We start from the raw sequence: 14,776 nt of genomic DNA on the forward strand, positions 1-14,776 counted from the left end.
TGAATTTTATTTTATAAAACATTAATTCTTTAATAATTTAAAATTATCAATTCTTCAGAATTATAATATAAATTATTAAACGGGATAATTAAAATGTTATATATATATATATATATATATATATATATATAACATTTTAATTATCCCGTTTAATAATTTATATTATAATTCTGAAGAATTGATAATTTTAAATTATTAAAGAATTAATGTTTTATAAAATAAAATTCAATCATTGAGTATTGTTAATAATAGCATCAATATCAGGCGTAAACAATTCTTAATATTATCTAAATTAATTGTACAACAATATTCTAAATAATTTAGAATTTTTCTTCCTTTAATTTAAATTATCTGTTAGTTTTATTTCCTTGCGTTATTTTTAACATAATAATAAATTTCCATCGTCGAATAAGATTTCGTAAGAATATAAAAATTTTTTAGATTAGTCATAAATGTTCACTATTTCGAGGATAATCACAAATTACTAGAGCTTATCTCGGTATAAAATTACGCAAAGCTGAAGATGCGGCAATAAACGACTCTAATTTTATTTAATACATCGATTACTTTAATATACCGCGTCCACTCGCTATTTCGATGTTAGGAAAGACCGGTTTCGACGCGTGGCTCACCAAAGAGCCTCGTCGCCTCGCGCTCGAGAATTATTTAGGGTTTTAATCCTCTTAATTTAATAGCGCGACGAGAGCAAGAAGAATATTTCGGCGGAAAACGGGACGGCGTGAGCTGAATGAAGACCGTGGACATTAAGGAGGTATCATTGATGCCGATTACGATGTTGCCGGGATCGCCTCTCGACGGGAATGTTTTCTTACGACCGAGTCCCGCGCGGACTCCTTTATTGGATTTAGTCCCTAATGATTTTGTCAAACGGTCGCGAAAAAAAAGCAAAACCGGATCGCGACATTCGCTGATGAAATCCTGTCTTTGATAATCATCACTCGAATTCGACAATTATCATTAAGGATATGCTTTGTACAATCCCAGCAAAATGTAGCTGAAAATCAATATTGACGGATATATATATATATATATACTTTAATAAAATACAATAAAAAGGCAAAAAAACCACTGCACAAAGTTTGACGTAGCATAAAATAATTCGAAATAATACTCTATAGATAAAGATTATATATTCATGATTATATAATTAAATACATATGAAAATCAGAAGGTGAAATGAGTAACAAAGGAGTTAAAATAGACCAGTGATTGTTATTGTAATGCAGACAGAAGATCAGATATAAAAAACGAATATTTACAAATTAAAAATTCAAAAATAACGATATATTAATATGACAGAAATTAATTAGAAGAGAATTGCAAATAATTATGAGTTTGAAACTGCTGACATTATATAATAAAAATTAACAAAAATATGTGCAAAGGAAAATTGAATATCCACTTTTGGTGTATTTTGAGTAAGAAATTGTGTGGAATATTACAATTTGATTTTAGCTACAGTACAGAGATGTATTTTTTAATATTTATTGCGTTTTTACTGAAGTATATTCCAAATGTTGTTAATCGAAATGATTAACTTTTGGTAGAGAATTTCGCCTTATGACAGATACATGGCTAACTTTATTAAATTATATTTAATATCTTTTTAATATTTAATATCTTTTTAATCAGTTAGTATTTGTATAATATTATTCGACCAAATATTTCCTCTGTATCTAAACTTTTGCAAATTTTAAACAAATTTTGAATATTATTTCCATGTGTTTTTGTCTTTTGAATCGACGTTATACGTTTCCCATAAGAACACATGTTAATTCGGTACAAATTAAAATCCTTTTAGCTTGTGAAGGCTTTAGTGAATCGATTTAAAAATTGTACTGAAGATTCTAAACATATGTAAAGACATTCTGTACAATTTTCATTAAATTCTCAATATTTTGAAAATAGGTACAAAACATTCTTAATTTGACGATTTAAAGATGTTTCGTACCTATTTTCAAAATATTGAGAATTTAATGAAAATTATACAGAATGTCTTTACATTATGTTTAGAATCTTCACAGTACAATTTTTAAATTGATTCACAAGTTATAAGGATTTTAATTTGCACCGAATTAACATAAGTTTTTATGAGAAACATATAACCACATCGATTCAAATGAAAAAAACACATGGAAATAATATTCAGAATTTGTTTAAAATTTGCAAAAGTTTAGATACAGAGGAAATATTTGGTCGAATAATATTATATAAATACTAACTGATTAAAAAGATATTAAATATAATTTAATAAAGTTAGCCATGTATCTGTCACAAGGCGAAATTCTCTGCCAAAAGTTAATCATTTCGATTAACAACATTTGGAATATACTTCAGTAAACCGCAATAAATATTAAAAAATACATCTCTGCACTGTAGCTAAAATCAAATTGTAATATTCCACACAATTTCAAAATACACCAAAATACACCAAAAGTGGATATATTCATCAATATTGATTTTCAGCTATTTTTTGCTGGAATTGTACAAAACATCCTTAAAGAAAACTTAACTGTAAACTTACCTGACATTTTAACTGTCATCTCGAAAATCATATAAAAATGGATGTAATTATATTATTTGCTCGGAATAAAATCAAACAGAGAATAAAATGAAATGTTACATAACTGTTATATAACTTTATATATTGTTGAGTGGGAAATTATAACTATCTGTTATGTAACAGTACATATCATGTAACATTTTATTTTATTCTCTGTTTGATTCGTATTCAGATATTATCATTAATGATGTCAGACGTAGACATTATTCTTACGATCTTGCGTCGCGCAAGAGGTGTGATCTTGAAGACCATCCATCCCAGTCCCATCGATACGAGCGACCGGGCCTATAAAGGATTTTTTTCCGCGATTTATCGGCGTATTACATCTCCGCGGGACGTTTCTTTATTTCTTTATTTCGCGACGAGATAAACGTCTCTTTTGGTGACGGGACGAGAAACGGTTCGATAGACTTATATAGCGTATGTCCCCGTATATTCACTATATCTTTCCTTATTGTCTCAAGTCATTCGTTTGCGGGCCGGTTGACAGTTTTTGCTCCCTTCTTCTCCCCCCCACCCCCCTTTTCCTTCTGGACGTGCCTGAATTGCCCCGTCCCCGGTACCATACGTGCTCCGATAATTAAGACGTTTCCATTTGGAGTTGGTTGACATCGTGATAATCTGGATATGCGTGTGTTTGGGCGACGACGACTGGAAAAAAGCTAATTGTTATGCATCACGCCGGCAATTAATGGTGTATGATCGAGAGTCATGTTCCTGGAAGGAGATCGAATTGGCAAAAAGTGCGGATACACACACACACACACACACACACACACACACACACACACACACACACACACACACAAAATACACACACGTATGCATTTTTTCAGTTTATCGATATCGAAGATGAATCGAAGAATCGATGACCATTTTTAGACGCATCCTCCCATATTTATTAAGCACCCGCGTAATTGGATACAAAAAACATTGACTGACACAAGCCTTTGTTAAGTGAACCCTCGGCATAAATCTTACGAGGAAGGAGGAAGAAGATATGGTTTGGAATTTTGCTAAAGAATTGTTCTCCGATATTTTATTATTTCAAGTTAATTAATTATATTTAGTATTTTATTATTAATTTATTACTTATTAATTTATTATTTTAAATTAATTAATTATATTTAGTAATTTATTATTTATGAGTTTATTAATTCAATTCAATTGATTATATTTATTAATTTCTTAATCTATTTATTTCAGATTAATTAATTATATTTATTAATTTATTATTTAAGTTATTATTTATTAATTTATTTATTTAAGTTATATCATTTATGAATTAATTTATTATTTAAGTCATCTTTATTATTTATTAGTTTATTATTAATTTATTATTAATTTATTATTTATTAATTCATTATTTTAAATTAATTAATTATATTTATTAATTTATTATTTTAAATTAATCTTTTTATTACATTTAATTTATTATTTCAATTAATTTAAAATAATAAATTAATAAATATAATTAATTAATTTAAAATAATTAATTAATTAATAATAAATTAATAAATAATTAATAATAAATTAATAAATAATAAATAAATAATTAATAAATAAAAGGAGAAGCGAGACAGTTAAAGCTGACTGTGAATAATCAAGACCCGCCATCTTGTCGACCTTATCCCTATAAATAAATATTAGAATAGAATTACATCTATGATATAATTTCACATACTTCCCATTATATTGTAGCCAATCGAAGAGAACGAATCGTCGACGATACCGCGCTCTACGACGTAAAATTATCCTTGGCGCCATTTTTTACTCGAAACGCGGCTCAAAATTATATCGCCGAGTCCGCTCTCTAGTTTCGTTGCGTTAGCGATGACGAAAAACGTGTGGCTGGAAGAGCGATGCTCGACATGCAGGTGAATTTCGGATAAGGTTGCCGAATTAATTAAGACGAGTGCTAAATTTACGCATGATTTACATTATCATGTGACATAAGGGGATAAAAATGATGAGCGCATCGTGCGTATTGCTTAAGGATACTGCGAAAATGCACGATTCCAAGGTATCATTTGCGTTGCCATCTTGAATCAGCTGTCAAGCAGACGATACGCAGGTATGGAGCACATTTCGACTGACAGGCTCTATCTAATTATCATAATTCTCTATTGATAATCTGAAAACAATTATTAAAATCCTCTTTTTTTCTTCCCTTTTTCCGTAAATACTTTTTAACATTTTAATATTCTTTTATATATTTTTTTGAAAAATATATATAAATATCTTAAATGTGTGTGTGTATGTGTGTGTTATATTATAATTAGAGCAGAATATTGTTTTTTGTAGAACAATTATATATATTATTGCCATATAATTTCAGTGTTCAGTCATCATCCGATCTCTAAAGGGACATGGAAATATCTGAAGATAATGTACAAATAAGAAATCAGCCGACAGACTTGATCTCAGGGTACAGCGACAAGCGGAAGAGCGATGATCCTGACACGGATCTTAATGAGGTCGAAATAATTGCAGCAGCGCAACACTTTTGTGCTATTGAGATCAAAGAGGCCAAGAATTATCATGTAACCGATGAGAAAGCGATTGATAAAGACCAGAACGAAGTGAACGAATCGAGCACTTCGGATTCTACCTTAGGGAATGTACAAAGTAGTGCCATCACTAATGTATTGACAGACTCGATTTACTTGGACACCTTGGATTCCGATTCCATAAATATCGAGTTCCAGAAACAATCAGGCGCAGCAGAAGTGTTCATTCGGAACGATGAGCAAACGACCAATTACAATATATCTACAGTGACGATACCGAACGAGTTCTTAGACGGGCTTAATATCAACATAAAAAAGGAGGATGACGAGGGTCACAGCACCCTATACACAGCGGAATGGTTATGCGACGACAATAACGATACTAGCATACGACTGAGAGTCTTGAAGGATGCCAAGCAGAATATACAAGTCCCCGTTAATATTGATCCATTGACTGGCGTGATCGCGGTAGCAAAACGTAAGAATCAATTAACGGACAAGGATACCTTGGAAAAAACGAAGCTGTCTAGAAGATCCAAAAAACACGTTAGAATAAAAGCCAGCGTACATCAAGATTACAAAGAAAGATTGAGGAAAAAGGCCGAGTGTATGAGAGAGAAACGGAAGAAGCTGTACGAACAGGAGAGCGAGGAGCAGCGTCTGCAAAGGTTGGCGAAGGAAGCGGCGAAGAGACGCGAGATGAGAATGTATTACGAGACACCGGAGCAACGAAGGAAGAGGCTCGACGCTGAAGCAGCGCGAAAAAGAGAGTATAGAATGTATAACGAGACGCCAGAGGATAGAAGAAAGAGACTGGACCGCGAGGCTGAGAGGAGGAGAATCAAGAGATTGTCGTTATACGCGAGCGAAACACCAGAGCAGAGACGGGAGAGGCTTAACAGAGAATCGGCGAAGAGACGAGAGGCTCGATTGAATCAGTACGCTAAAGAGACGGAGGAGGAGAGGAAGGAGAGATTGCGAAGGGACGCTCTAAGGGCCAGGGAAATGAGATTCACGCGGTCCGCTATTGAGACGGAAGAGGAGCGTAGGCAAAGGTTAGTAAAGGACGCCTTTAGAAAGAGAGAGGTAAGGATGCATGGGGGCCATTCGGTGAACAATAATTTTACGGAACTCCGAACCGTTCGCAATTTTCAAGAATTGAACGATGTGCAGATAAGGGACAGTCCCGAAAGTCAATTGGACGGCCATTACCTGAGCAACTGGATGATGTGGTTTCAAAATACACTCACACAACCGGTTCACAGTGGAGAACAGATTGTAGAACCGCAGCATAATAGATAGAACTTGTGTTTTCCGCTATGGATGTACTTTCGGGACCTTTTTGGTGAACGATAACAGCGACCAATCTGAGTGTGCTTTACTTATGCTTCCTTTACAAGCGGAACTGTAAAATTGCAACAGCGGAATTACCGTTATTGCCAATGTCTCAGACAGCACACATGTCCAAAAGACATCTTAAAAGACGACTTAAAGACGTCTTAAAGTCCTTTAGACATCTTTAAGACATCTTTTCGCCTTTTCGTGCTGTCTGGGAATATTTCTGATATGTACGAGACTTAAGTTAGTTATTAGCAAATTGAATTCGCGTTTTAAAAAGAAGCTATTTTATAATATTTATAAATGCCGAACGCGAGCGTAGCTATACTTTTCAATGTGAAAAAAGAATTATGTAATTTATTTGCATTATGTTTGAAAAAAGATGACGTTATGTTAAAAAAAAAATAGATAAATCAAAGAAAAAAAGCTGAACACTTTCTTAGTGTTTACATGATGATTAATTACGATTATTTGAATATCTAAAATTATTCTGATTGTAAAAGAGAGGTGCATCGAGAAGTAACAATGTTACTCTTTGATGTTAAATGTGTAAATAAATTTAGCTGATACGTTGATGCGATGAAAAAATAGAAGTTGTATATTATTAGGAAAAACAAGAGAAGCAATTCTTGCCAGTGCCTTTTATTCAATGTTCAACAAAACGAACACTCAGACTGAATTTCATTGATACATATGGCACTTGAACATGAGTGAATGATTCTGGTGAAAGTTTGACTGTCTCTTGTGCTATTTGTACAGTTAGATTACTATGTACTTCTTTCTACGATTCCTTTGTAATGAATAATAAATTGTGTTATAACATATAGATATTACATATATATTATCTATTTTTTATAAACACACTTATTCACAAAATTATTGCATACATTATGAATTTGTATAATTATATATATATATATATATATATATATATATATATATTTGTATGATTATATATATATATAATTATAATTATACAATTTGTATAATTATATATATATATATATATATATATATATATATATAATTATACAAATTCATAATGTATGCAATAATAGAAAAAAAAAATATATATATATATATTTTTTTTTTGTTCTATTATGAAATATTTATCTCATATAATGTACACTCTTATATACTACAACTTATATACTACAATGTACACTCATACACTCTTCTATACTACAATGTACACTCTTATATACTACAACTATTGGAGAATTATTATAAGTTACATTATTTTATATTTTGATATATATATATATATATATATATATATTTTATTTATTTATTTATTTATTTATTTATTTATTTATGAGATTGTTACTTTATTCTGAATTTATCAGTCATTTTTATTCTACTTTTTTATATGTCAAAATAGTTCAATTTATCTCAAACTGAACTGAATATCTTATTGTTGGAAAATATTTGTTAGAAATACTTATAAATATATATATAGGTAAGTCATTTTAATCGATGCACGCAAATATCTCGTAAAGTAAGCAAGATGGAAAAAAATGTTTCATACAAAAGTTGTAGGGTTCAGAAAGGGATACCTGATGGTGACCCTAACTCTGACCTTGGAGTCTAATTTAGGGATCATTTCAAGGTCAACTTGAAATTTTTAAATGAGATCCCCTATTTTTATTACATATTCTTGTAGCTTATCTCGAGAGCTTTCCAAAACACTATAATAAAGTATTTTGTCACGAAATACTTTTCAAGTTATGAGGCTTAAAATAATATCTTAATTTTACATAAATCATAAAATATCTAATAAAATATTCATTTTTTGATTATCTTATCTTAATACTTTTATGTACAAAATAATGAGAGGAATCAATTGATGTAAAGAAAACACATAATTGTTTCGAAAGAAAAAATATGTAATTTGCAATTAACAATACATATTTTTTCTTAAAAACATCTTTTTAGATAAATCTGTCTGAAATTTTGAATTTTGAATCAGTGGTGCTATCAGTCGTTAAAGACGGATACTATCGTACAGCCCTCGTTCATTGCGCATGCGCCATTCTTTCAGACAGTTTAGGCAACTTTTAAGTTTGATTTCTCACTTGTATGCATGCAAACATGTGATGACACATGTGCGTATATACCCTCAAATTAGTTAAATCTGAAAAAAGAAACAAGAGAAATATATGTAATTTTTTTCTATTTAATTTGTAGTTAAACATACAAAATGGGTTTAACCAAACAATATCTGAGATATGTACCAGCAGGTAATGCGAATATAATTGTAAGCCCACGTTGTAACGTTGCCTTTGTAACATTGGAAAATCAAGAAGGTAGATTTGTTGCTGCTGCTGCATGTGAACATGTATATATTTGGGATCTACGTCTTGGAGAAAAGGTAAGGACAGAAAAATAAAAGAATTTAATATAGAAATAATTATAATATCTTTATAATTTTAATATATAATATATAATTAATATATAATATATATAATTTTAATATATAATTAATATATAATAATATATAATATTTTAATATATAATATATAATTATTTTAATATATGATATATAATTATTTTAATATATGATATATAATTATTTTAATATATGATATATAATTATTTAAATATATATAATATATAAATTCAGGCGCAAGTATTATCTGGAGAGAAGATATGTGTAACACGTCTAGCTGCATCACCCAATAAAAGGCATATTGCTGTCGGTTATGCAGATGGTACAGTGAAGATCTTTGATTTAACCACTGGTGAAAATGTCAGTGTATTTGTAGGACACAAATCTGAAATAACAGCATTGGCATATGACACTTTAGGACATAGATTAGCCACTGGTTCCAAGGTAAGAATGTTTTATTGATATAATTATATTGTGTAATTTTAAGTACTTGTGACTTCTTTTTTTGTTAATATAATAGGACACAGATATCATTATCTGGGATGTGGTAGCTGAAACAGGAATATGTCGATTAACTGGGCACAAAGGTGTCATAACTAAATTGGCATTTATGAGAGAACACAACATTATTATCAGCAGTAGCAAGGATACATTTGTAAAGTTTTGGGATTTAGACACAGAGCATAACTTCAAAACTCTTGTTGGACATAGATCAGAAGTAAGCTGTTTAATTACGCTCTTATTATATTTTTTTATTAATTATATTAGTTCACTCTTTTCCTCTATCTACTTGAAAGACTTGATATGTTTGTACTAAACAGGTTTGGAGTTTTATCTTAGTGAAGGATGATCAATATTTAATAACAGGATGCAATGATAAAGAATTGCGTGTTTGGAAAATAACCATTCTTGATAACAAGAATATTGAACTTGATGCTGCTGTAAGTGCTTTGGATCTTGATGAGGAAAATGAGGAAAGCATGGAAATGGATGTGGATATGGTATGTACTTACATTTGTATACATTATATCTAGACTGAGTTTCTAACATTATTTGTCTGTACATGATCAAAGTAAAATAACATTAATGTTTATTTTAATTTTTTATAGAAATATCCTATAAGATGCAAGAAAATTGGGGGTATATTAAGAGCAGGTGGTGGCCGAGTCACCTCCTTGGAAGTTGACTCTACCGGCAAAATTCTTGGATGTCATGGAGCGGGGAATTCTATAGAATTATTCCATCTATTGCCCGACGACATAGTAAAGAATAGATTTACGAAAAGATTGAAGAAGGAAAGACATCAAGCTCAGCAGTGAGTTAAAATTTATGTTAATTTATTTTAAATCTATTTCTAAGAAGATTCAATAACATATGCATGTTTCCTTATCATACATAGGGAAGAGAATAATACAGAGGAGCTACCAAATGCACCAGCTCTCAGAGATGAGATAAAACGTTTACCTATTGTTCAAATACTTGGTAAACCAAGAGGATTTGATTTAATTATGGGTAAAGGAAACGAGCTTAGAGTTAGTATAATCATATAAATATTAAATACACAAAATCATCTGAAAAATTTATATTATATTATATTTTAGTATATTATAATTTATATTTAATTATATATAATTATTATATTATAATTTATATTTAATTATATATGATTATTATATTATAATTTATATTTAATTATACAGGGTGTCCCAAAAGTCCCGGACCGGTCGAATATTTCATAAACTATGCATTTTAGAAAGAAATGTTTCAGACAAAAGTTGTATGGGTTGAAGGAGGCCATCAGATAGTGGCAATCATTTGACATGGGAGAGTCATTTGAAAGTCACGTGAAGATCACTTTCAATTTCTTAAATGGAACCCCCTATTTTTTATTACATATTCGTGTAGCCTACCTCGAGAACTTTCCAAAACACTATAATAAAGTATTTCTTCATTGAGTACTTTTCGAATTATGAGGCTTGAAATCATTTCTTAATTTTGCATGAATCATAAAATATCTAGTAAAATATTCATTTTTCGATTATCTTAATAATTTTATGTATAAAATAATGAAAGGAATCAATTGGTGTAAAGAAAATACATAGTTGTTTTAAAAAAAATATGTAATTGTTAATTGCAAATTACATATTTTTTTCTTTAAAAACAATTATGTTTTTTCTTTACACCAATTGATTCTTCTCATTATTTTGTACATAAAAGTATTAAGGTAAGATAATCGAAAAATGAATATTTTACAAGATATTTTACGATTTATATGTAAAATATATTTATATGTAATATATATTATTGTAATATATATTATATGTAATATATATATTATATGTATATATTTATATGTAAAATTAAGAAATGATTTCAGCCTCATAATTCGAAAAGTACTCAATGAAGAAATACTTTATTATAGTGTTTTGGAAAGTTTTCGAGATAGGCTACACGAATATCTAATAAAAATAGGGGGTTCCATTTAAGAAATTGAAGGTGACTTCACGTGACTTTCAAATGACTCTCCCATGTCAAATCATTGCCACTATCTGATGGCCCCCTTCAAGTCATACAACTTTTGTCTGAAACATTTCTTTCTAAAATGCATAGTTTATGAAATATTCGACCGGTCCGGGATTTTTGGGACACCCTGTATTATAATTTATATTATATTTGATTTCTTTTGTGCAGATATGCGTTGGAGATAATAACAATTCAATTGAATTATATTCTTTACACACGGAAGAAAAAAAACCTGAAGTGAAGCGTTTACGTTCAATAACAGCACATGGACATCGTACAGATGTCCGAGCTATTTGTTTTAGCTCCGACAATTTGGCATTTGCCACAGTTAGCGGAGATTCAGTTAAATTATGGAATAGGTAGGTATACATTGTGAAACATATTTTTAATGAAAAATAAATGTTAAGGCTCTTTTTTAACTCGCATTACATTTTTAGACCAACATTGGCGTGTTTACGCACAGTACAGTGCGGTTACGCTTTGGCAGTAACATTTGTACCAGGTGATAGGCATCTGATTGTTGGTTTAAAGGATGGTAAAATGCTTATTATTGATATCGCATCTGGCGATATTTTGGAAGAAGTGCCGGCGCATTCCAAGGAGCTTTGGAGCGTGACGTTATTTCCTGATTTGGTAATATTTTTGAAGAAAAATATCTTAATAGGAATTATTTATTTTGAACCTTAATTGATTTTTATTTTGTTTTTTATACATATATTTTACTTGTGTGGTATTGTGCAAGTAGAAAGGGGTGGCTAGCGGTGGTGGTGATCAAACGGTAAAATTTTGGAACTTTGAACTCATTCAAGACTCCGACAATCAGATAAAAGCGAAGGTTCTTTCTGTTTTACATGCAAGAACGCTTAAGCTTGAAGAAAGTGTACTGTGTGTAAGAATAAGCCCAAATAACAGATTTGTCGCCGTTTCTCTATTGGACTCTACCATTAAAATCTTCTTCTTAGATACATTTAAGGTATTATATAATAATCATCTTGTTATCTTAAATGTTACCTCTTTTGTGCAATATTTCATATTTTTATTCTAGTTTTTTGTATCGCTTTATGGACATAAACTGCCAGCGTTATGTATGGATATATCCAGCGACTCTACCCTCATTGCAACCGGTTCTGCCGATCGCAACATTAAAATCTGGGGTTTGGATTTCGGCGATTGTCACAAATCCATATTCGCGCACGACGATTCTGTTACAGGTCTCTCGTTCGTACCTGGAACACATTACTTCTTTAGCTCTGGAAAAGATGGAAAAATCAAACAATGGGATGCCGACATATTTCGAAAGATCGTCACGTTACACGTAATAAATTTTACTGCAAAATTACATTTTGTAAAATTACATATCGGTGACTCAATTATAATAAACTCAATCTTTTTGTAGGGTCATGCTGGGGAAAGTTGGAATTGTTGCATTTCACCAAATGGAGTTTTCGTCGCTTCATGCGGTTCTGATAAGGTAGTTAGATTATACGAAAAGACTAATGAACCATTAGTATTGCAAGATGAAGCAGAAGACGAAAGAGAACAACAGGAAAACGAGCTAGTCACTGGGGAAACTACTACAGTATTAGGACAAAAGCAACAAACTTTACCTTCTAGAAAGACCGTTAACAGTGAAAAGGCTGTAAGTTGCATTACTTTGAAACATATAATTTTTGTAAGATAGATATCTATTTTATGTATTATACAGGGTGTTTCAAATCACTCGTATCATCCATTTAAAAACTAGAGAAGTTATTTCAAAAAAGTAAAAACATTTTCTTTATAAATCGGGTGCGCTCTATCGAATGGTGATATTTTCAACTTCTGCTTCCGGCCGGAAATAGGCGATTCAGACCGGAAGTGCATTTTTTTTAATGGAACCCCCTATTTTTCATAGCATTTTCTTGTAGCTTACCTCGAGAGCTTTCCAAAACACTATAATAAATTATTTTTCCATGAAGTACTTATCGAATTATGACACTTGAAATCATTTCTTAATTTTACATAAACCATAAAATATCTTGTAAAATATTCATTTTTCGATTATCTTGCCTGAATACTTTTATGTACAAAATAATGAGAGGAATCAATTGGTGTAAAGAAAACACATAGTTGTTTCTAAGAAAAAGTATGTAATTTGCAATTAACAATTACATATTTTTTCTTAAAAACGACTGTATGTTTTCTTTACACCAATTGATTCCTCTCATTATTTTATACATAAAAGTATTAAAATAAGATAATCGAAAAATGAATATTTTAAAAGATATTTTATGGTTTATGTAAAATTAAAAAATGATTTCAAGCCTCATAACTCGAAAAGTACTTCATGGAAAAATAATTTATTATAGTGTTTTGGAAAGCTCTCGAAGTAAGCTACAAAAATATGCGATGAAAAATAGAGGGTTCCATTTAAAAAAATGTACTTTCGGTCTGAATCGCCTATTTCCGGCCGGAACCAGAGGTTGAAAATATCACCATTCGATAGAGCACACCCGATTTATAAAGAAAATGTTTTTACTTTTTTGAAATAACCACTTCTCTAGTTTTTAAATGGGTGGTACAGGTGATCTGAAACATCCTGTATATACATTTTACTTATATATCAGGCTGAATTGATACTGGAATGTTTGGAAGTGTCCAAACAATACGAAGCAGAATTGAGTACAGCTGTTTCGGATGATAAAGCACCATCTCTTCCTCTGTTAATGCAAGCTTATAATTGTACAAGTACAGAAGACTTCTTACTGGAAACCTTTAAGCGTGTTAGGGCAAGGTAAAATATAATAATAAATAGAATAACAAATGCAATATATTTAACAATCTATTGATTGTTAAATAGATTACATAAAAAATGTAATTGAAAATATATATTTCAAATAATATTAAAAATAATATTAATAATATTAAAAAGAATTAAATATATATTTCAGTGAATTGGAAGAAACATTACTGTTATTGCCGTATTCTGCCGCCTCTGATATTTTGCAAAGACTTCCTAACTTATTGAAGAGGGATTACCATGTAGAGTTATTAGTTAGATTAGCTTTATGCTTAATACAAGCATATCATGGTCCAATAGTAGCCAATCAAAATCTTTTGCCTACATTAGAGAGTGTGAAGAAGCTTGCTGTAGAAAAGATATCCACTTTAAGGGTAATAAAAATTTTATGGACTTGAAAGAACGTACTTAATTATTTGTTAAATAAAATAATTAATAATTTTTTAGGATACTATTGGATTTAATTTGCATGGAATGATGTACACACAGCGCATTCTTGAAGAACGAGAAGGAATCAAATTTTTCAGAGATGCCACTAAGAGTAAAGAACACAAAAACAAAATCAGAAGAAATAAGGAAAAGGCTGTAAAAAGAGCAATTATGAATCTGTAATATTTTTTGAGGAACTTTGTATATGTATATATATATGCATA

The 14,776-nt window shown here is 30.4% G+C and overlaps 2 protein-coding genes across 4 annotated transcripts; both read left to right on the forward strand.

Annotated features, from left to right (window-relative positions):
* The first annotated feature begins 4,416 nt into the window (after positions 1–4,416).
* LOC105258136 (stress response protein NST1) lies at positions 4,417–7,248 on the forward strand. 2 transcript variants are annotated; one of them, XM_011269223.2, is made up of 3 exons: positions 4,417–4,658; positions 4,923–6,149; positions 6,268–7,248. In XM_011269223.2, the coding sequence occupies exons 2-3, from the start codon at positions 4,954–4,956 to the stop codon at positions 6,269–6,271; spliced, it is 1,200 nt and encodes a 399-aa protein (XP_011267525.1). In that variant the 5' UTR covers positions 4,417–4,658; positions 4,923–4,953; the 3' UTR covers positions 6,272–7,248. The 2 variants fall into 2 exon arrangements, with proteins under 2 accessions (XP_011267525.1, XP_011267524.2); XM_011269222.3 differs by having other exon boundaries at positions 4,923–7,248.
* A 1,253-nt stretch (positions 7,249–8,501) lies between these two features.
* Positions 8,502–14,768, forward strand: LOC105258137 (WD repeat-containing protein 3). Of its 2 annotated transcripts, XM_025415432.1 has the most exons (15): positions 8,502–8,537; positions 8,620–8,803; positions 9,056–9,265; positions 9,342–9,539; positions 9,643–9,822; positions 9,931–10,136; positions 10,221–10,353; positions 11,513–11,703; positions 11,782–11,977; positions 12,090–12,317; positions 12,390–12,659; positions 12,741–12,983; positions 13,951–14,117; positions 14,275–14,497; positions 14,571–14,768. In XM_025415432.1, the coding sequence occupies exons 2-15, from the start codon at positions 8,633–8,635 to the stop codon at positions 14,733–14,735; spliced, it is 2,781 nt and encodes a 926-aa protein (XP_025271217.1). In that variant the 5' UTR covers positions 8,502–8,537; positions 8,620–8,632; the 3' UTR covers positions 14,736–14,768. The 2 variants fall into 2 exon arrangements, with proteins under 2 accessions (XP_025271217.1, XP_025271216.1); XM_025415431.1 differs by having other exon boundaries at positions 8,506–8,803.
* Positions 14,769–14,776: the final 8 nt, after the last annotated feature.

The sequence above is a fragment of the Camponotus floridanus genome, unplaced genomic scaffold (genome assembly GCF_003227725.1).
Source record: "Camponotus floridanus strain SB8 unplaced genomic scaffold, Cflo_v7.5 scaffold120, whole genome shotgun sequence".
In the NCBI taxonomy this organism is placed as follows: domain Eukaryota; kingdom Metazoa; phylum Arthropoda; class Insecta; order Hymenoptera; family Formicidae; genus Camponotus; species Camponotus floridanus.